Source organism: Coccinella septempunctata, chromosome 1 (genome assembly GCF_907165205.1).
Source record: "Coccinella septempunctata chromosome 1, icCocSept1.1, whole genome shotgun sequence".
In the NCBI taxonomy this organism is placed as follows: Eukaryota; Metazoa; Arthropoda; class Insecta; order Coleoptera; family Coccinellidae; genus Coccinella; species Coccinella septempunctata.
Genome location: NC_058189.1, coordinates 36,276,800 through 36,297,759, shown reverse-complemented (window position 1 = coordinate 36,297,759; position 20,960 = coordinate 36,276,800). Strand labels below are relative to the sequence as shown.

The 20,960-nt window shown below is 34.8% G+C and overlaps 1 protein-coding gene across 4 annotated transcripts; it reads left to right on the top strand.

The window, feature by feature from the left end:
- Window positions 1-315: 315 nt before the first annotated feature.
- LOC123311798 (serrate RNA effector molecule homolog) lies at window positions 316-20,776 on the top strand. Of its 4 annotated transcripts, none has more exons than XM_044895916.1 (13): window positions 316-476; window positions 532-656; window positions 4,679-4,840; window positions 6,942-7,124; window positions 11,039-11,105; window positions 11,261-11,426; window positions 11,510-11,851; window positions 12,269-12,548; window positions 12,610-12,937; window positions 16,479-16,772; window positions 19,854-20,239; window positions 20,431-20,532; window positions 20,618-20,776. In XM_044895916.1, the coding sequence occupies exons 2-13, from the start codon at window positions 535-537 to the stop codon at window positions 20,694-20,696; spliced, it is 2,511 nt and encodes an 836-aa protein (XP_044751851.1). In that variant the 5' UTR covers window positions 316-476; window positions 532-534; the 3' UTR covers window positions 20,697-20,776. The 4 variants fall into 4 exon arrangements, with proteins under 4 accessions (XP_044751851.1, XP_044751826.1, XP_044751833.1 ...); XM_044895891.1 differs by having other exon boundaries at window positions 6,924-7,124; XM_044895898.1 differs by having other exon boundaries at window positions 320-465; window positions 6,924-7,124.
- The last annotated feature ends 184 nt before the right edge of the window (window positions 20,777-20,960 follow it).

The window sequence follows — 20,960 nt, the reverse complement described above, 5'->3', positions numbered from 1 at the left end:
TTGGAATTTTGAAAGTTTTTGTATAGGTGATTTTTGGTGAAACGCTTTAGTTTGACCAGTTCTTTGATCTTTGACTCTCTTTTATTGAAACCCATTTCAAGGTTTGTATCTCATAGAGGGCGCTAGGTGTACTCAATTGCATGAATGAAACATATTTTTTTATGTATAAAATTTGTACAGAACAAATAGAAAGCCTTTTAAAACATTACCTTTTTTGTTAGAAAAAGTACTACTGCTCAATGTCATTATCCTTAAATTTGTGTTTATGAAAGAAAAAGAACGACGCTGAATATTTCAATCTATAATCTGCAGCAACGCCATTTTCCTGCCTACTTTGTTGACGTTTACTTTTACAATTATTCGTATTTGGAAGAAAATTATGAATTTGGATGCTTCAGTTTTTTCGTCACGAAATTTTCATTGAGGACTGTTGAGTTTCTATATATATTCTAAAATTCTTCTGAGGTAATAAAAGGGTAACCTCCATAGTTTTTCCATAAGGTGTTTATTGGTTATCGTATTCGCTTTTAGAAGATGGCAGACAGTGATGATGAATATGATCGGAAAAGGCGGGATAAATTTAGAGGAGAGCGAGCAGAAGTAAGCTATAGAGGAGCCGAAAGAGTTTCGAGACCAAGAGATGATTGGAGTGAAAGGTATACAAAATACATAATTCAAATATTTCATGTGAATACCGGTAATGTTGATGCAGTCAGCAGTTTTACTCAACTATTCGACTCCGTACTGAACTTCAGTAGGAATTCGATTCGCCGAACTAATTTGGGGACATAAGTATTTGGAAAACAAATCTGTTTGGATAACCAGTATAACCACAAAGAAACCTTACATATGAAAATTAAATACATTCTGTCCGTTCATCCCAACCTGACATTATTTTGGAGTATACATTGTTGGTGATGTCTCTGTAGTAGGGTATCTGAGATTTAGAAGATTTTCAAAAATTCTCATTATTCTATGAAGCTGCATATATTTCAAACTTGAAACCCTCCAAGTAGCAAACATACTACAGAATAGTTATTTTCCTATCAAGTGCGGGCAAGACACTTTACGCAAGAGTTAGGAACAATATTTTTTCTACAAGCGCTTGAAATATATAAATGTATCCATTTCACGAAACAGATCATATCTCATTTGATTAATTCATATATAATGACAGACGTAATTCTGCATGTCATTACTATGGGTTTCTCATCGCTGACGTTCTATGCATAGAAACATGATAGAATTAATTTACTCTATAATATTTGCGTGCGGGAAAAACCTCTGCTAATCCATTCCCGCACGCATTTGCGTGCGGGAAAGAAGTAGCAGGCGTTTTTCCCGCACCTTTTGGGAAAGTGACTCTTTGCAACTTGGAATGCGTGCGGGAAAAAGGTTGAACGCGCACGCTTGTAGAAAAAATTTTTCCTTTCAGATTTTGAATTCTGTTGTTTAAAGCCACTTCATTAATGAATTTGTCACTGTCGAATTGGAAAAATGGCAAAATTTAAAAATATATACCTTATAATAATAATAATAATAATAAGTATATTTGATTTACATGCTACGTCAAAAAAAAAAAAACAAAATAAACATTTCAACTACATATATAGAAATTCCTCAATTGAATAGATATAAAAATTGGATTCATAAAGAGAGCAAAATGAGGGAATGACTGAGAAAATGATTTTTTTATCAGAAACAAATAATTAGTTCATATAACAATATAATCTTCGAAGACTATAATTATTGGAAATATTTTAAAACATCAAAACTCTTGAACATTTTCATCTAACTTCTTCCGTCATGCCATCCTTATCGCTACAAACATCTCTTCGAAACAAAAAAAATCATCCAATATAAATATGTTGAGTTTCTATAGGTATAGGATATCAAGGTTTTTCACACTGATTATGGTTTATAAATAATTCCCTCACATAATCGTCCTTCCCTCATTTTTAAAATAGTGAGGGAATGACTAATTCACATGAAAGCTGAGATAACTTGTATACAGGGTGGGCAAAATTCATTGTCTACTGAGGGGATCTCGAGGACTATAGCAGCTAGAAGAAAACGGACCACACATTCTCGAGTTATTTTTCATGACTAATCCAAATCTGAGAACAGAATCGGCCTATCATTTTTAGAAATCGACTTAACAAATATTCAGATTTTGACGATTCCGAAAAGTTCTCATAACTTTTTTGTCTTCGAAACTTGAACCTTCTTAGGCACTTTCATATGTAGAATCTACTGACAAAAGATTTTTTTTCGAATTCAAAATAACAACTTCAATAAGAGTTTGCATTTAAAAAAAATGTAAGATCATCTAATGATTCGAAATGAAAACATTTTTTCAGCTCATCAGTGGATTCTACGTAAATAAGTGCCTGTAGAAGGTTCAAGTTTCAGATTTGAAACTTCAAAGACAAAAAAGTTATGAGAACTTTACGAAATTGTCAAACTCAAAAACGGAGTATCGTAGGAGACTGCAGTTTTCACCATTCTTTGTTTCTCCGAAAATGGGCTCGGTAATGTGTCATCCGTTTTCTTCTAGCTGCTATAGTTCTCGAAATCCTCTCAGTAGACAACGAATTTTGCCCACCCTGTGCATAACCAGACCTTGAAACATCATTATGAACCATGAATACTACCTTTCAACACACATTAAAGAAGAATGTGAGTTTCATTCATAATAACCCTACATATCTTTTATTAACGTCCAGTGACGTGAAAAAATGTATTATCGAAATAATTGTTATTGAATAGACTGTTGCACAAAACCGCGTTGAAGTTGAACAAAAATGACCATAGCACCATAATTTGTTCTTTGACAGGTTTGAAAACCTGAAATTTGCGTTCTTATAATCCTTTCAGTACAAACACAAATCCGATATTTCTAACATAATGAGGGAAAGATTTTAAATTTTCAATATAATATAACGAACATTACCATATCAATATCTTAGTAATATTATATATGTTACGGCTAAAGATAGGTGTGAACATAAACTTAAGATTAGCCGGCTAAACTTAGGTTTAGCTTCGGGTGTTCGCTAATGTTAGTTTCTTCTATCTTCAGCCGGCTAAACTTTTAAGTGTAACCACATCCCATCGGCTAAAAATGTAGAAGGCTTGAGGGGCGCAAATTTTCGGCAATTAAAAGAATGTAAAGAAATAGTAATACGAGTATAATCAATCTATTAATGCAATGCATTTTTTGTATGAATTTTACATATTTTAAAAGCAGAAAAGCATTCTGTTAAGCAGTTGAGGAATTGGAGAATGAATATATATATTTGTTTCAACTGTGTCTCAACGAATTCTTATTGACGAATCTAAAAATCTAAACGCTTGATGACAAAATTCATGACATGCTATTTTGAGTGTGAGGGAAAACTGTAATGTTAATGATTATTTTTCATCTTGTTATCATTCATAATTTGAAGGGAATTGAATGAGCAGAAGGAGCATGAAGACAAGGATGATGACGCGAACTTCTCCATCAAAATACCAAAGGTTAAATTCTAGAAAAATATAAGTAGAAGTACCCAATCTTGTTTGTAGTTAACCGGACTATTTGCCTCGAAGATTATAGAGTTAACTCTATAATCTTCGTTTACGGAAAAAATTTTCTATGTCTAATATCTCATTTTCTTGTGGGGTCATATTATGGTTTTTCACAAATTAGGCTCGGTTTGAAGAGAATTAATCTCCTAAACAGATGAAAATAACTCGTTAAATGTTGAATTGAAAACCCATGGACGTTATGTAATACAACCATAATACATTCGATGCTCTTTTGCATATTTCAATTCTAAAAATTCAAACAAAAAAGTGGCCGTGTGCGTTCGTCCTCTCCCATCCGACCATTCATGAGACATCACCTCTCTGCGTGTCCATCGAATATATTTTTAGCCGTTCCATTTTGGGTAATGTGCACATTAGCCGGCTAAAGATGAAATGCCCTGACGCAGATGAATATTTTATCGAACTTTAGCCGATCCTCGAATATAACCCTAAGTTTAGCCGGCTAATCTTAAGTTTATGCTCACACCTATCTTTAGCCGTAACATATATACTGAAAAATTGATGAATCTGATGAAAAAATGAAGTTTTAGACACTAACTGGGACAAGGGACAATATGAGGGAATGATTTTTATGACATGAAGTCAGTCATAACTTTTTTATTCCCAGTAATTATATCTCGTTTTTCGACGTATTGAAAGAAGAGTTACTTTCCTTTAAACTACGAACCCAAGATAAATAATACATGGAAATCTGATTTAAGAGAGCGGCAGTTAAATTTCGGAATTTGATGAGAATTATCCAGATATTGATTTTTAATCCTTTAGCTCATTTTAATATTAATGCTTGTTTTTTTAACTACTATTTTATTGTTATATTTCAGTGCTGGAACAATTAAGTTACAGTTTTTTAATATATAATTTTCTTAACAAAATACCGTGTTGGCTGATATCCAGTTGACTATGAATGGGTTATTATTTTTATATAAAGGTTTTCACAAATATATTCTGTTTTACTTTGGAGAGAAGTAATCATGCAAAATTGTTTTATGGACCAAAAATTTTTTTTATAAAAAAAACTGAATAGTTTGTAAAATGCATGTTATAATATCAGATAATATATTTTGTCATTTCTATTTTTTTTTGGCAGAGATTCCTGGTCGCGTCCAAGGCCAAGAGACTATAGAAGTGGTGGTGTGAGGGATAGAGGTTATTCACCCAGCATGGAATCTGCTCCCAAAAGGATGAGACATGACTACTATGGTGATGGTTATTATGGACATTATGGACCATATCATCAGCCATCTCATAGGTAATTTTCTTTTGGTCAAGCAAGTAAAATATTGATATTATTTTATTATTCATTTTTCTCAAAATAGAGAAGTGTCCATTGCAACCTTTCTTGAACTCTAGTTTTAAACAATTTGATAACTCACATACCTATTCAAACATTGCTGTGCATACAGCAATGTGCAAACTCTTCAAGAATGAAGAATTGTTGGAATATTATCCTGAGACAAAAATCAAACTGCTTATAAAGACTAACTGGTTTTTCTCTAACTCAATCGATTGAGTGTCTGCACTCTAACTTAAGGCAAAATGAACTGTTCAAACCTTTCCAAAAATGAATACACTCTATAGCAATCATTCAAAATATTAGCAGGTTTTGAACATTAATTTGCATGCTACCCACCCTGCAATTTCTATGATATTTTTATTTCCGGAATTGCCTTCCTTTTTAAACAGTGTCTATTATATGCCAATGTCTATGAAAAACTTATGTCGAGTTTATGTAGGCTTCCTAAGAAGGCAATAAATCTAATTGACAGAAAAAATTAGAGGGGTGATTTCTTGTCGAAATATAGTGTGGGTCGTGGATGTCAATGTCTCTGCTTAGAAACACATTCCCTTGCAGATGGCAACAGTAAAGCAATCTTTAATTCCTTAGAAATCAAAAAACTGACAAATAAAATTGTTCAGATATTCTTTGGGAGCAAGTAGAAAGTGAAGAATTTTTTTTGTGAAATTTTCCGACAATGTCAGCAGAACAATTTGAAGATAACTCCAGCCTATATGACTCACCCTACCTACTCTTAGCTAAATTATTTTTTTCTCAAAAACCCTTACATTTAGCAAGAAATTGCAAGAGACCTTATTTGTTCAAAATGAATCAATTTATCAAAAATTAATTTTTCAATGGCATAAGATGAATAAGGAAAAACGTTTTTTGCAAAACAATATGTAGGGATGACTTTTTCTATGTCTTGCAATAATGGGGGGAACACCACCAAAATTTTAATTTTTTTGTTATTGCCTTCTAGCTCCCATAGAATGTCTGCTCAATTTAATTTCTGCCACTCTTTTGGTTTCTATGAAAAAAATTCAGAATTGATTTTGAGGTTCCATCTTTGGGGGGGCTCTTATCTAACCAGGGACTGCTCAAAAAATATTTTATTTAAAAAACCTACACTTTCTGAAAAGGAATACATTTTTTCGCAACTATTCATTTACACCATTTATATAGAGAAATTTGTCATGCACCTTCTTTCGAGCGGTATACTTGCTTTATTTGAACCTTCAATTTATCCAATGTGATAAGTTTTTGTGCATAAACTTCATTTTCTTCTAATGGTGTGAAATCCGGAATCGAGGATCAAGCAGGGGATGAAGGAGATGGATTCTCTTCTACCGATCCATCTGCCGGGAAACGTTTCATCAATAAAGTTTCAGATATTGATGCCGGAGTATGTTTTCCCTCATGTTTTGGTACTAAATGTTTTCATTTGTTGTTATCATTATTGTTATTGATCCAACAATGAACTTTCTAACAATGCTGCATCTAAACTTCATGTGCCCAAAGTTGAGTTGTTCGAGACCAGTAACAACACTTGACGGTTTACTGTTCTATTCCGGCAAATCGTGGCTACATCGGAAAAAACAAGAATATTGAAAATATTCAATTTAATGAGTTGAAGCATTCTAACCCTATAATGATCAATGAGTTGGTAAAAAACCATGAATGGCCAAATCCTCCATAACAATGTAAATTATGTCCAGTTCTGGTACTAAAAGTTAGGGTTGTCATCTCATAAACCTTAACTACCTCCCACCCCTCGTAGAGGGTGCAAGACAAACTTCTCAATTATAAATGAATAGTTGAGTAATTTAAAATAGAAATTGACCTGTATGAGCCTATTTACTCGCTGTATTATCTCCAGCAAACTCACACAAGCATGTAAGCATGTTTTGGATTATATTTTTGTTCTATCAAATTCATGGCATGTTGGTTTTCCTCCTTTACATTTCTCTCTTTTTTCTAGTATTGTAGAATTCGTGTTTTGTGTTCGTATTGAAAACCAACTATGCAATTTTTAATGAAAACCTTATTTTTGAAGAGCTGCTAATTTCTTCAGAGAACCTGTCTCAACCCAAAGTGAAGGTTCCACCCCTCCTATGATGTCTTTCAAGGCCTTCTTAGCAACTCAGGATGATAACATTTCCGAAAGTGAAGCAATTGAAAAATACAATGACTATAAACTGGAATTTCAGAGGCAACAGCTCAACGAGTTCTTCGTTGCACACAAAGATGATGAATGGTGAGTCGAGTTATTTTTTGTTTAATTTTGTTTTATTTTCTCCTCGGGAAAGTGTATGTGATTTCACCTAAAGCTTTGTTGTATATAAATTGCTTCCTTATACTCTTCTTATTTTCTTACTTTTAGTTCAATGTAAATAAGAAATGTTCAATTTGCAGCAACTTAATACATTTTCTGATCAGAATTCATTTCCTGGTTTCCTGTTTTATTTTGCAAAAAAATGATAATTTTGGTACTGTACTTTTCAATATCAAATATTCTAGTTCGTTTCTTGGATGTTATGATTTGTATATATGTAACTAAGCTTCATCTTTCTCAACAAGCCAACAAAATTCATGAAAATAAAATTCCTTTTCTTTTTCAAAATATTATTTTTCTTTCTACATCTTGGTGAAGGTTTGAATTTTTACTATTTCATGGTGGTTGGTTTCAAAACCAATTTATCCATAATTAGATAGAAGGAACTTGAAGAATGATTTCTTCAAGTCTTGCAGAAATGTCTTTTTGATTTCTACGCGAAACTTCGAGTAAAATAATAACAGAAAAAAGTAAAAGTAAAATATTTCATGGGATGTCTTGCTCAGAGAGGCCCAGGCTCTGTGATTCCTGATTTGCCCGCAACCTGTACTTTCCCTGGATATTGTCAGAATTGGCTCATGGACCAATCTATTTGTCACAAGATGATGAGGTGTGACATCTGTAATGTTCTCCGCTGCGCAATCATGGCTCTGGCGATGCAATCATAGGGTAATCTTTGTATTCTGTCAAAGGTTTTTTTGTTCTGTTCTTACTTTCTATGGCATGCCAGACTTTTGTCCCATAAGTGCTTATTGGTCTCACAACTGTGACATACATCCATCCCAGTATTTTTGGGTTATATACCTGAGTTTTACCAAACAGACTTCTGCACGGTTTCATAGGCTTTTTTGCTATCAGTATTCTCAATGTGTTTTTTCCACTGAAACTTGCTATCTAGGGTTATTCCAGACTTCAGATGTCCGCTCAGACATTTTTCCATTAATTTCATAGCTGGGAGAAATATTCATATAAAGCAAATAAAGGTGGTTTTATGCAGGACTGAGGACTGAGACTTAGGAAACAAACCATTCTAATTGGCAGCTGGCGCTCACGTGATTGCCATCTGCCACTTTTCCCGGATCTCTGTTCTAAGGAAGTCTGCATAAAACAACTTCATTCACTTCTAATAAATATTTTTTATAGCCACATTTTTGTTTTCTATTCTCTAGTTTGGGAGATATTCCTAAACGATTTGTTGGTTTCTCTAACAGGCTTTTTATATAAAAAAAGTATATAAACTAAAAGTAACTTGTTTGTATAATTTTTTAGGTCTCTTATATGAATGTCTCTTTTATTCTCTTCTTATCATTCGTCTTTTGATTAGCGTTATTTTTTTTACTATTGCCCTATTCGGGAGATATTCCCTATTACTATTTGAAAGCTTATCTGACAGGCCTTTGTTTTAAAAAATAATATAAAGAAAACTGGCTGAGGAAAACCTATGGCAAGTATGTAACCACAGAGGCTATCCGTCTAGTCAAAAACAAAGTGCCAATTAAATGAACTAAAATTAAATAAAAAGAAAATAAAGTTCATATTGACTTGATTGAAAAGTTACATCTAACTTGAAATTTTTGAGTGTTTTTCCCTGTTTTCGGTGAACGGAGATGCAAAGAAGAAATGATTAACTGCAAAAATCATATATTCTTATTCATATAACCATTGGACGCTTTCATTGCATACACTTTCCCGATTTTTAATTGGAGAACTTTGGTTGTCCAACATGTTTAAAATAGCTTTTTCTCTACAGCACTGAGAATCGAGACACCCTGAAACTTCTGCATTTACAAAAATATATTAAATGTGTTGTGTGTGAAACGAATAAAACGTGAATTTCAACTCTGCAATAAATGTTTATAAAAATGAAATCTGAAAATCGAATACTTGTGGATTTATCCTATATGCGTACCGTTTCATAAAAAGCTATGCGCGCAATGCATATGCTTTCGCGATTTTGGTTGTAAAAGGGTTAGTTAACCCATACAGGTGAGATTTTTCAACAACGACGTACCTAATTTTAATAGCTATTTTGTGTATGGAAATAAATTCATTTATGTCAGTTGGTTATTCTTGAAACTTGTAATTTTGCATTGTTCAGGATTGGCGAAGGAATTGCAAACAATAACTCGCCTCCATTGCGGAGCTTGTAGTTTTATTTTCAATTGTTTGTTCCGGAAGAATGCATCAAGAACAGAAAAATAAACAAGGTATACTATCTATACACGAGAATACAAATATGATAATTGTAATTGAAAGATGTCAACATCAACAATTTCCTGCAATTTCAGGAAGTTTTCCCTTTTATCTTAATCGATCAAAAAATTGCTCAAGGCAGGGGTTTTTCACCTGGGGTTTATGTCGAGAGACAAGGTTGACGCCTGTCTCACTCTGATTGGCCCAAACGGAAAAAGGGCATATTATGCCTATGGTAATAATCTAATTTATTTTCATATAAATTGAAAACATGAAATTATCTACTAATATGATACCCTGTTTTTAACCCTTTCAGTCCAAGTGGTTTCACTATGAAACCACCTCTAATAATATATATTCCACGCATCCCTATGGTTACATCTCAAAACAGCTGCAACAGTGGTAAGTCAAAGGCTTCCTCTTGGATTGGGTTGCAATAGTTCTGCAAAATGGCGCTGTACAGCGTGTAAAGTTGGTCTTTGCTTAGGTGACAAAAAAAATGTTTTCTTGCCTTCCACAAGAAATAATAATATTACTTGTATTATAAGTTGGGTCCTGGTCGTTACATGTAGAAACCACCATTTAAAAAAAATTGCAAATAGATATTCAATGAAATATATTGAATTTCATGTATTCTCGACCTCAAAATATGAGTTTATTTTGAATGAAATTTTTAATTTGGGCCTGAAAGGGTTAACAAGTTTAAAAGTATATCTATCTTCAAAGGGGATGAGGTGATCGATAGAATTAACACACTCGGAACTCGAAAACGACTCTGTCGGTTCTAACCAAGAACACGCTTCAGATGAGCTACAACAAGCAAAATTTCAAATCGATTGATTTAAAATTGCTAACTATTGCGTGCTCACAATTGAAAAATTCGAATAACTCAAAAAGCATTTTTCTATTTCCCCCAAAATCAATAGATTTCGTAGCATTATGAATACGCATAATCCGAATTTGGGCTCGATAGCTTCAAAATCGCGACTTCACATTTTCCCTTTACCGCACCACAGCATAGAAAGACTGCATTTTTTCGTCGACCTCGCATACCTTTATGAAAGGAAGTAATCCTATTTGCTGACCTCGGCTACGCCGCCGTAGTTGCCAGTTCTCACAGCTCTGGGAGAATGTTATTATCGTTTAAATTCTTTCCAAAGAATTATTTTCTAAAGATGAGTGGGCCCAAAACAAGGTCCGCAGTCGCTTGTGAACTTGGAACTGGAAGGGATTCCCAAATTTTCTTAATGATCCGTTACTACAAAATGGTTGAAGAACCCTGGCTTGAGATGTATCGGTCCAATTTAAATTTTCCTTTTCCTTTTGTTGAACATTTCTGAATATGTAACAGTTCAAATTATTCCGACTAGACAAACATTTTAAAATAAATTAGTAATAAAAGCCTTAGCTGCATTCGACAATCCTGAAGCAATTTTACAATAATTTCATGTAAAGTGAAAAATATTCGATTTTTTTGCATTGGTGAAGTTGATTTTTTCAATATTGCAAAAAAGTTCGATTCTGGCAGGATGAAAAAATAAAATTCTTTTTTGGGTAAATGATTCAGTGGATTTTTTGAAGGTCTTCCGAAGTGGTTTTGTAGCTCAAGTTCCATTTTACTAATTTTAATCATCGATTTTTAGGTTTCGGCTGAAATACCATCCTGAAGATTCTGTAAAACGCAAAGAAGAGCAAATGGCAGCACTTAAGGTAAGTTTTTCTAGGGAAACTATTCGACTTTCATTTCTTCTATTTTTAACTCTTTCGATTTTCGTGTAGAAATATTTACTAATGAAAATTAGTAAAAAAAAAAACTAAATGAATTGTGAAAAAAATGTTTGAATAAAAAATGTAATTTTTTTTAGAAAAGGGTAGAAGTATTTTTGGATTTATATAACTCTGGAAAATTGGCGGGAGTTACAGTCGATTGTTGCAAAACAAATCAGTTATTACATCTTATGGACACTGTTGTTGTAAAACTTGAAGGGGGCGCAGAAGAAGATTTGGCTACCCTTGATCAAGAATATGTTGGTGAGTCAAGCAATGATTACCAGAAAAATGGATCAGTCAAACATTTACGAGTACCATAAGATATAAATAAAATGTATTTTCAGAGTTGGAAGAGAAGTCGAAGGAACAGCAGAAAGTTAGGGACGAGATATTAGAGAGAAAAGCTGATAAACAAAATGAGCAGAAGAAAGAAGAGATCGAGGATCAATCAGAGAAATCTGACGCAAACGAGAAAAACGAAGAAGAGGAAAATGGGGAAATAAAAGAGGAGAAAGAAGAATCGAGCGAGGATAAGAAAGAGGAAGAAAAGACGGAATCTGCTGCTGAAGCAGGTGAAGTAATGGAAATTGACAACGATGATAAAAAACAAGCGGAAGATGAAAAAGTAAATGCCGACGAAAATGGTGAGAATGATACAAAGGAAGAGAAACCAGAGAAAAAGAAAGGTAAAATACATTTTATGTCGAATTTGAGAAGTTAAATATCCTTTATTGTAAAAAAAATAATTTGAACAGGCTACTAACTGAAGTTGATCATAATAAAAAATTATGATAAAAATTTTTGAATTCCGGAGAATATCGCATGACCTGGCCGAAATTGAGCTCGATAGCTTCAAAATTGCGTCCACAACGAAGCATTAAACACAAAGAAAATTCTTTCGACGTATTCTTAATCTCAGTCCTCTGAAATGGATTTCGCCATATTTTTTTATTGAGAAATTTTTAAGGGAGCCTATAATAAGTGCTTATCAGCTATGGATATGCGGGCATTTGCCTGCAAAATATTTGTATATCAATTCTAGTGTTAAATTATCTCCCCCGATCGAGGAAAAGAGCCTACTAAGTTTTCATCCTTCCTTTCAGAGAAAAAAAGGAAACGTTCTAGATCGTACTCTGGCAGCAGTAGCAGTTCGAGTAGCAGCAGTAGTGAAAGTGAAGACGAGAAGGAAGATAAAACTGAAGAAATTAAGGAAAAGAAGGAAGAAAAGGAGGACAAGGAAGAGGTGAAAGAGGAAGAGAAGGTGGAGACGATTGAAGAGGATAAACCAGAAAAACCGAAAGCTCTTCATAAAACTACCTCTATATTTCTGAGAAACTTGGCTCCTACTATAACAAAACAAGAAGTAGAAGCCATTTGTGCTAGGTAATTTCGAATACTTTTCTGATTTCGATTCATTCACCTTTAAATTTTTTTCCTCTTTCAGATACGCCGGTTTTCTCCGAGTAGCCCTCGCTGAACCTCAGCCGGAAAGGAGGTGGCTCCGTCGTGGATGGGTCACTTTCAAACGCGACGCCAATATAAAGGAAATCTGTTGGAACTTGAATAATATTAGACTTCGCGATTGCGAGCTAGGGGCGATAGTTAACAGGGATCTAAGCCGGAGAATCAGGGCCGTTAACGGTATAACGGCTCATAAGCAAGTTGTGAGATCTGACATAAATATCGCTTCCAGAGTGGTGCTCCACATGGACACAAAAGCTGGTTTATGGCTGGATGGAAGAGAGAGTAAGGAAGATGAGGGAAACGAATTGGTAAGGAGAAACTTTTTATTGGTGGTCATTAACGGGGGGTTGAGATTAATTCGTAGCGTGAAAGAGCTGCCATTTGGCGTTAAATATCTTGAGACTTCCTGGAAAATATTGACCAGAAAAATCATACAGATGGAATAGGTGGGTGGCACCTTTTTTTTGGCGTTCCGAAAGTTGTCTCAAAATTCTTATTATATTTCGTGTCCGTACAAAAATCTTTTTTTTGCGAATATCTCGCTTCCTGTAATTCTAATAACATGTGCATTTATCGTTTCTAACATTTTGTATACCAGGCGAGTCTTTGATTTTTTTACCATTTCTTCCAATTCGTCATAAATTTCAAGTGTTCATAATTAGTTATGCCACTCCTGGAAACCTGATAAATTTTTCCAAGCATAAACTCACCTTTTTCATCGGCGAACGAATAAATGAGTTACTTGATTTTTATTTAATTTTCCATGATTATAACGAATTCACCTTGCAATCACCCATATTTGCTCTGATTATCGTATAATAGATTTAACAGGTTGACAGATTGCTGGGTATGTTGGTTGGACCAACCAAACCTGCCACCGCTACTAAAACTGTCTATTGTAGCACACAAACAAGCTCATAGAACTAAACCTTTTCGTCTAATCCCATCAAACCCAGAAGCGAGATGATGAGTTGGAGTAATTCTTGAGTTCCTCTAGATTCAGCTTGGGAGGGCCAAAGACTCAAAGTCTGACCCTGTCTGCCGCTGGGCAATCACAGAGGATGTGCTCGATCGTTTCGTCCTCCTCTAAGCAGAGTCTGCAGAGTGAGAGAGAGAGAGACACAGAGAGAGAAAAACTTTATTAACCAGTCAGTCAAACTGCTATCGACCTAGGTCTTCCAGCCAGTTACATTTGCTTATATTAAACAAAAATAATATATTATTCTAAAAGAGTTATTATAATGATTTCAAATATTCGAAAGCTGGCAGCTTTAGTTTCTTCTTAGTAATGATGTATCAATGGATCCACAACATATCTGTTCATATGATTTGAGATGAACTTTTTGCCAAGTTGGTTTCTTTTCAGTATAGGTTCTATATTCGTTGTGTCATATAAGAGTTGGTTTGAAGGATTATGCAGTGGATTATTAGGGTTTCTCAGTTTAGTAATTTTTCTTAGGTAATGAAAATGATAAACAAAACAGAAAAAACATTCACATTTCTTCTGTTTTGTTTATCATTTCCATATACTTTCTTCTCGGGAAAATTGAAACTATTGAAGTCCACGCAGCTTGAGGCAGAAATTGCGATTTTTCTCATCCATACGGAAAATGTTTTCAGAGTTACGTCTTTTTGTAGAAATCTTTCTTCAGCCCATTTCAGACGTAAAAAAGGTGGTAATTTAAACTCGATTTCGCTTAATATCGATGGGTTCGTCATATGCCCAGTGTTATTGAAGAGTTCCATGGTACTCACTAAATTCTCAATAACATTAGAGAAAGGTAGATATGTTTCGAATTTTCCTTCTTTCGGAGGAGTGGCTCGTCTCATTTTGTCTATTAAGTTTGAAATTATAAACTCAGGTCGTCCAAATGTGACTTCTAGAGTTTCTAGGATTCTCTTCACGTTTTCTGGTGCAACAAGAAGTGGTTACACTGCATCTCTGGCTCTTCCTTTCAAACACTTTTGAAGGCGTATTAAATTCTCCTCTTCACACATGTCGAAAAGTTTGGTAGAACGTTCAAATTGGCTATTAAATAGGGGCCAGTCCTCTGGATTTTCATCAAAAATTGGTAATCTGTATTTGAAACTTTCCGTTCTGTCAGTATATTCAACCTTATTATCACAGTTGTCTTTCAAAGCATTACATATTTGATTCAAATTTTCAGATGTCATTGTCAGGAAATTATTCGTTGTTATAGTACGAGATCCCGCTGCAGAATCACTACGTTCATTACGTACAGAGTCAAACACACATTTTTACATACGTTTATGGATAGGAGAATACACTGATAACACCGCAGCCTGTCAAAAGTGGCCGCAAGTAATTTTAATTAAATTAATGTTAATCAATATTCGAAGAGAAATTTCGTTCACTCCGTATTGAAATAAAATATCATCCACATCATAGCAATGCATGTAGAGAATACTAAAATCCATGGCTGCCGTTGCACACTTGGCCGCAACTACCTCGCAGCCAGGTGTAAGCAGGTAACATTTCGATGTATTTCTACCTTCATAAAGTACACGGATGTTTTTGATATCAAATTAAAGCTAATTTTTTTTTCGAATATGATATATGGCTGCCTGTGAAAAAATGGCCGCAAGTTAGGTCTGCCATCTGTTGAAAACGCGAGATTGTGTTGACTCCGGCTCCAGAGTCCTGTTTGGTTCTGGAGCCATGAGTAAACCAACAAAGTCCTTGTAAATAGAATTCCTTGTGACAGGGCCATTCGTCTCTGCTTGGAATCAGAGAACTGAATGTTCCATCCGTACTGGTTCTTGTAATTAGTTGGTCAGTTATCATGCCCATCATCTCGTCTGCCTCCAGTTGGGCTACGAACCGATTGGGCACGAAAATTAGTTTGTCAAAGTCCAAACATTGTCTAGTTGGCAAATACGGAACTCTATAATGACAACAAAGTCTGTGACACTGCATATCTGTAATGTGTTATGTTTTATGGTTAAATCTGTGAATCTTTCGAACAGTTGCATTCAGCTGAAGTATCCAATTTTTCAAATTTTACAGATATTTTTTATTTTTGAAAAGCAACGTACTCCAAAACTACGCAATATACGACAAACTACATATACGTTTACCAAAATAGTCCAATATTCATTAGTTAGCGTTTAACTTACTTTTAAGAGCCAATTTCACCGAGGATATAAAAAACTAAGATTATATTTAATTGGCGTCAAGGAAAAAAACTCAAAGATTTATGTCAATTAGCTTCAGTGAAAATCGAATGTCTCTGTTTTGCGGATTTTTTTGCCCTCCTTAATTCACTACATAAACATAGCATAAGTCAATGTCTGAAACAGTTTCTTTGAATATTAATCTGAGTTTAAATAAAGCGGAGATTATTACCGTTTGGTGAAATTGTCTGTTAGACAGGTTTTTTGAATTTCTGTTATTTTTATGGTATGTTATACCAGGGGTGGGTAGTACCGATTCAACTTCATTATTATTTAGTTTTCAAGGCAAATCAGCCCGAAAAGGTGCGAGAATCTTCTGTCAAAATATATGCGCAAGTCAAAGACTCGCACTGTGTAATCATACATATCTTGCCTAGAATTACAAGAAACAGTCGAAATTAAAGAACTTGGGACACCATGCACATCCTGGAGAAATTACAGAAAGGGAAAATTGTTTTTTTTTTTCAAGAGAGCGCCTCGAAGAATTTACTACGTAGTTTCAGAAAAATCGTCATTCAAATCTTAAAACAGTTCGATTTTACAAACCATTATTTGTCCAAAAAAACCTCAATCATATTCTAACCTAATGAAAGCTATCTTGATGAAAGTATAAAAAATTCTTCATTAAATATTTATTTACTATTTCCTTTCTAGTCATTTGGTTTGAAGTCGAATAATCCAGTTCTACACAATATTACTGACTACCTCATAGAGGAAGCCAGTGCTGAAGAAGAAGAACTGTTGGGATTAGAACCGTGTGCAGATAATCAAGAGTCGACCATAGTGGATAGAGATGATACTCTAATAAATGTTCTAGATAGAATAATTCTTTATCTGCGAATCGTTCACTCCATTGATTACTACAATCATTGTGAATATCCTAATGAAGATGAAATGCCCAACAGATGTGGAATATTACATGCCAGAGGACCAGCCCCAACCGCTAAGGTAAGTTTTTGAGCGGTTCAAAGTGTAAAAAATGTTCGGAAACATAGTAGCTCAACACTGTGTCCAACGTATAACCGTCCTGTGCGAGGCGTCCGGTGCGTTTTCTGTGATGTTAGATTTATTACGATTACGATAAATCAGTCCAGGCAGCGTAGGCGCGTTTTACAACACACAAATTGGCACGCAGATAGAACATCGCAATCTTTCATTCATAAATTTCGAATACTTTTTATACTCGATTCATAGTAGGAATAAATTGATGTGAAAAGTTACATGTATAGCACCCGTTATCGTCAGAATTATCCTAACTTTTACAGGTGACATTAGTTATAAACAATTTTCGTGTGGAATGAAAATACTAATTGTCCTATCAAGTGCGGGCAAGACAGTTTCCGCAAGAGTTAGGAACAATATTATTTCTACAAGCGCTTGAAATATATAAATATATCCATTTCACGAAACAGATCCAATTTGATTTGATTAATTCATATATAATGACAGACGTACAAAGATTATAGAGTAGAAAGATAGGAAACGCCCTTATATCGCTAGTACTAAAAACCGACTACATTTTGGCCGTTGAAAACACATTTGACAATGAGATGGCGCTGAAAACGTATTATCAATACAGAAAAACTGTTCAATAACAGTTTTCTGTTTTATAATTGAGGGGAGCGAAATTCGAATTCTATTGTATTGAATTTCAATATTGAACTTGTTGAGACCAGAAAACAAACATCCTGAGCGACAAAACAAAAGGATGGTTTTGTTTTGTGACCAGGATGTCTGAACATTGTTTAGAATCGATTGGTATCGATGAAATACGATGTTGGATGTGATAAATTTTTATTTGCAATCTATAAAAAATTTACAAAAATTTGAAATTATGGACAACGAATAGAGCTTTGACTAGGATACAAGAGTATATGGTTATCTGCTATAGATAAGAGGTGTTTTTTCTGTGAAAACGTTTTGAATTAATAAACTTAATTGAATTTGTACAGTTTATATCAGAAATTGACATGAACCAATATTCAATTTATCGTCATAGGATACACATTTCCGTTACTTACATATTATATTTACAAAATTTTCAGAATCACAATTGAAAAAAACCTTACAGAGGTATACAAGACCTGTATTCAAGCCCGTCAGTATAATTTCTTCATGTCTTAGGGCCTTAAAAACACATTTGAAACACAGATGATGCTCACATCACTTTAGTCGTACAGTGACTCTATCAAATAAAGTGGCGACAATTGGAAATTTAGCAAGAATATGGCGGCTTAGAAGAACAGATCTCTAATTGGGAATGCGGATTGGCTCACGTCACATCACGTGACCAAATCCGCCATATTCTTGCTAAAACGATACGACAATTGTCGCCACTGTCTCGTTAGCCTAGTTGCACACAGACCGATTTTGGACGGCCCGGAATAAAATCGGCCAATATTTTATCGGTAGCAGTTGCGAGCACACTCACCGGATTTTTACCGGCCAAACGATCAGCCAAACGAATTCGACTGATATGGTCGGAAAACAACATTGAACTCAAGAAAGAACTCTTCCTTGAGTTCAATGGTAAACAATCGGTGCTAGAACAAACGTGTTCTTATACATGTACGCCACTACATCCCAGTATTGCCGGTATTGGACGGTTGCTCACCGGCATTTTACCGGCACCGTTCACTGGTCGGCGTGTGTGCCAGGTCCCGTTCACACACTTGGTTCACTATTGGGATTTGGACGACCGATATAAAATCGGACGTCCAAAATCGGTGTGTGTGCAACTAGGCTTAATGGCCGTATTTAGTCGCTTCGTTTCCTATCTTTCTACTCTATAATCTTTGACAGACGTAATTATGCATCTATGCATAATATGCGTTTGGTGCATAGAGACATGATAGAATTCAATTTACTCTATAATATTTGCGTGTGGGAAAAGCCCCCGCGAATCCCGAAAGAAATTTTTCTACAAGCGTGCGCGTTCAACCTTTTTCCCGCACGCATTTCAAGTTGCAAAGAGTCACTTTCCCAAAAGGTGCGGGAAAAACGCCTGCTATTTCTTTCCCGCACGCAAATGCGGGAATGGATTAGCAGGGGTTTTTCCCGCACGCAAATATTATAGAGTAAATTAAATTCTATCATGTCTCTATGGCTGAGTTCGGCTTGAAGTTCTACAGATCGAACGGAGAGAGCACGGGGAACGTGACGTCATTATTAGATTTCGTTCCCGGTCATTTTCAAACCCGAACGTACTGGGAGTTCTCTGTCGACATCACCTAGGAGTTTCAAATGGTTGTCAGGACGTCAAGTTGACAACTTTTTGCCGCGTCCTATTTTGGCACTCCGAAAATAATTTTATAGAAATATTGGTGAAAACCAACGACGTTACCAATGGTAACGACATGCAGAATTATGTCTGTCATTATATATGAATTAATCAAATGAGATATGATCTGTTTCGTGAAATGGATATATTTATATATTTCAAGCGCTTGTAGAAAAAATATTGTTCCTAACTCTTGCGGAAAGTGTCTTGCCCACACTGCCGTTGCCCGAACGATGCGAAGCAGAGTTCGGGTAAGCAGTTGAGTGCGGGCAAGTATCACTTTTCGCACTTGATAGGAAAATAACTATATTATGATTGATTCAGATTCCAGTGAAATGAATGATAAACATTTTACTTTTATTGATTGTTTTCAGTAACATTCTTTCTAGCTTACTTATGTTCTCTCATAATTAAATTTAAAGGTACTTTGAGTTCAGTATGAAAATTTCGTACTTCTGAAAAGAACTGATTGTAAAAAACTGATGAAATATACGTATAACAGACGAAAATTTATCGAAAACGGCCCAATTCAAAGTTTATGGAGTTAACCAAAACAAAACTGTTGGAATAAATCGCTAGTGCACCGGCAACTTAGCACAGTGTTGAAAACCTGTCTTATATAACATTTTACTGGTGTAGTGACTACATAGGAAACCATCTACGCCGGACACGCGGCAACTCTGATTGTTTAAGACGGACACTTTAATCAGACCTTCTGTAGGGCGCAATCTATTCAAGTTTTTTTTCAGACCGACATGACTCAGTTCATAGGTGAGCCCATCGAAAACAAAATGTCGAACTTTTTGCCAGAAAAAAAGAAGGAGGAGAACAAGAACGAAGCAAAATTGATCCAACTTAGTCTTAAAGATCAGGATACGGAAATTGATAAGTTTATCCAGGCTAATACAAGAGAACTGGCGAAAGATAAGTGGTTATGTCCGTTATCCGGTAAAAAATTCAAAGGTCCAGATTTTGTACGCAAACATATTTTCAACAAGCATGGTGAGAAAATTGAAGAAGTAAAAAAGGAGGTAGACTTCTTCAATAATTATTTAAAAGATCCAAAAAGGCCTATGTTAACCGATGCCCCACAAACTAAAAGAGAAGAAATACAGGCTCCTTTTAATCATCCAAAGTAAGTTCTTCAGACTATCACATTATTCAAGAATATAATTGAGTAACTTGCTAATAAAAATTAACTTTTGTTAATCCTGTTGGTTGAGTTGAACTTTCCATAGTTTCAAATGATTCCTGAAATGACGAAGTTTTCATTTTAATCTAATTGAATGATTATTGCCCTTGGTTATATTATTCAATTTGTTTCAGCAATTACGGAGGTGGCGGTGGGTATGGTGGGGGTTATGGACGTCCACAACCTTACAACAATTACTATCCACCTAGGGCCAGAGGTTATGCTCCTAGGACAAGGTAGAGTGAGATTTTCATTAAAATATATATTTCCTTGACAAAGTGTTCAATTTAGATTCATTATATCATCAATGTTTTTTTTCAGGGGAAGTCCAGCTGATTTCAGGCCTGTAATTCATTATAGAGATTTAGATGCTCCAAGAGAACCAGAAGAATTCATTTAAATATATTGGTAGAATTATATTTGATTCCAGTTAGATGACAATTACTTTATGTGTGTTAAATAAAGTGTATGTTTTCTCAAGTTTTTTTTTTCCTTTCCTATAGAAGTGGTAATAATTCAATGAAGGCTCGTCAGGGTATACAGAGTCGGCAGAGCCAACCCAAAAATAATCGAGAAATAAAAAAAATTATAATTTTGTTCTCTTATACTTATTCTGAGTGGTCAATTTAGATAATTAAATCTCGAGTTATTCCCTTCTATAATG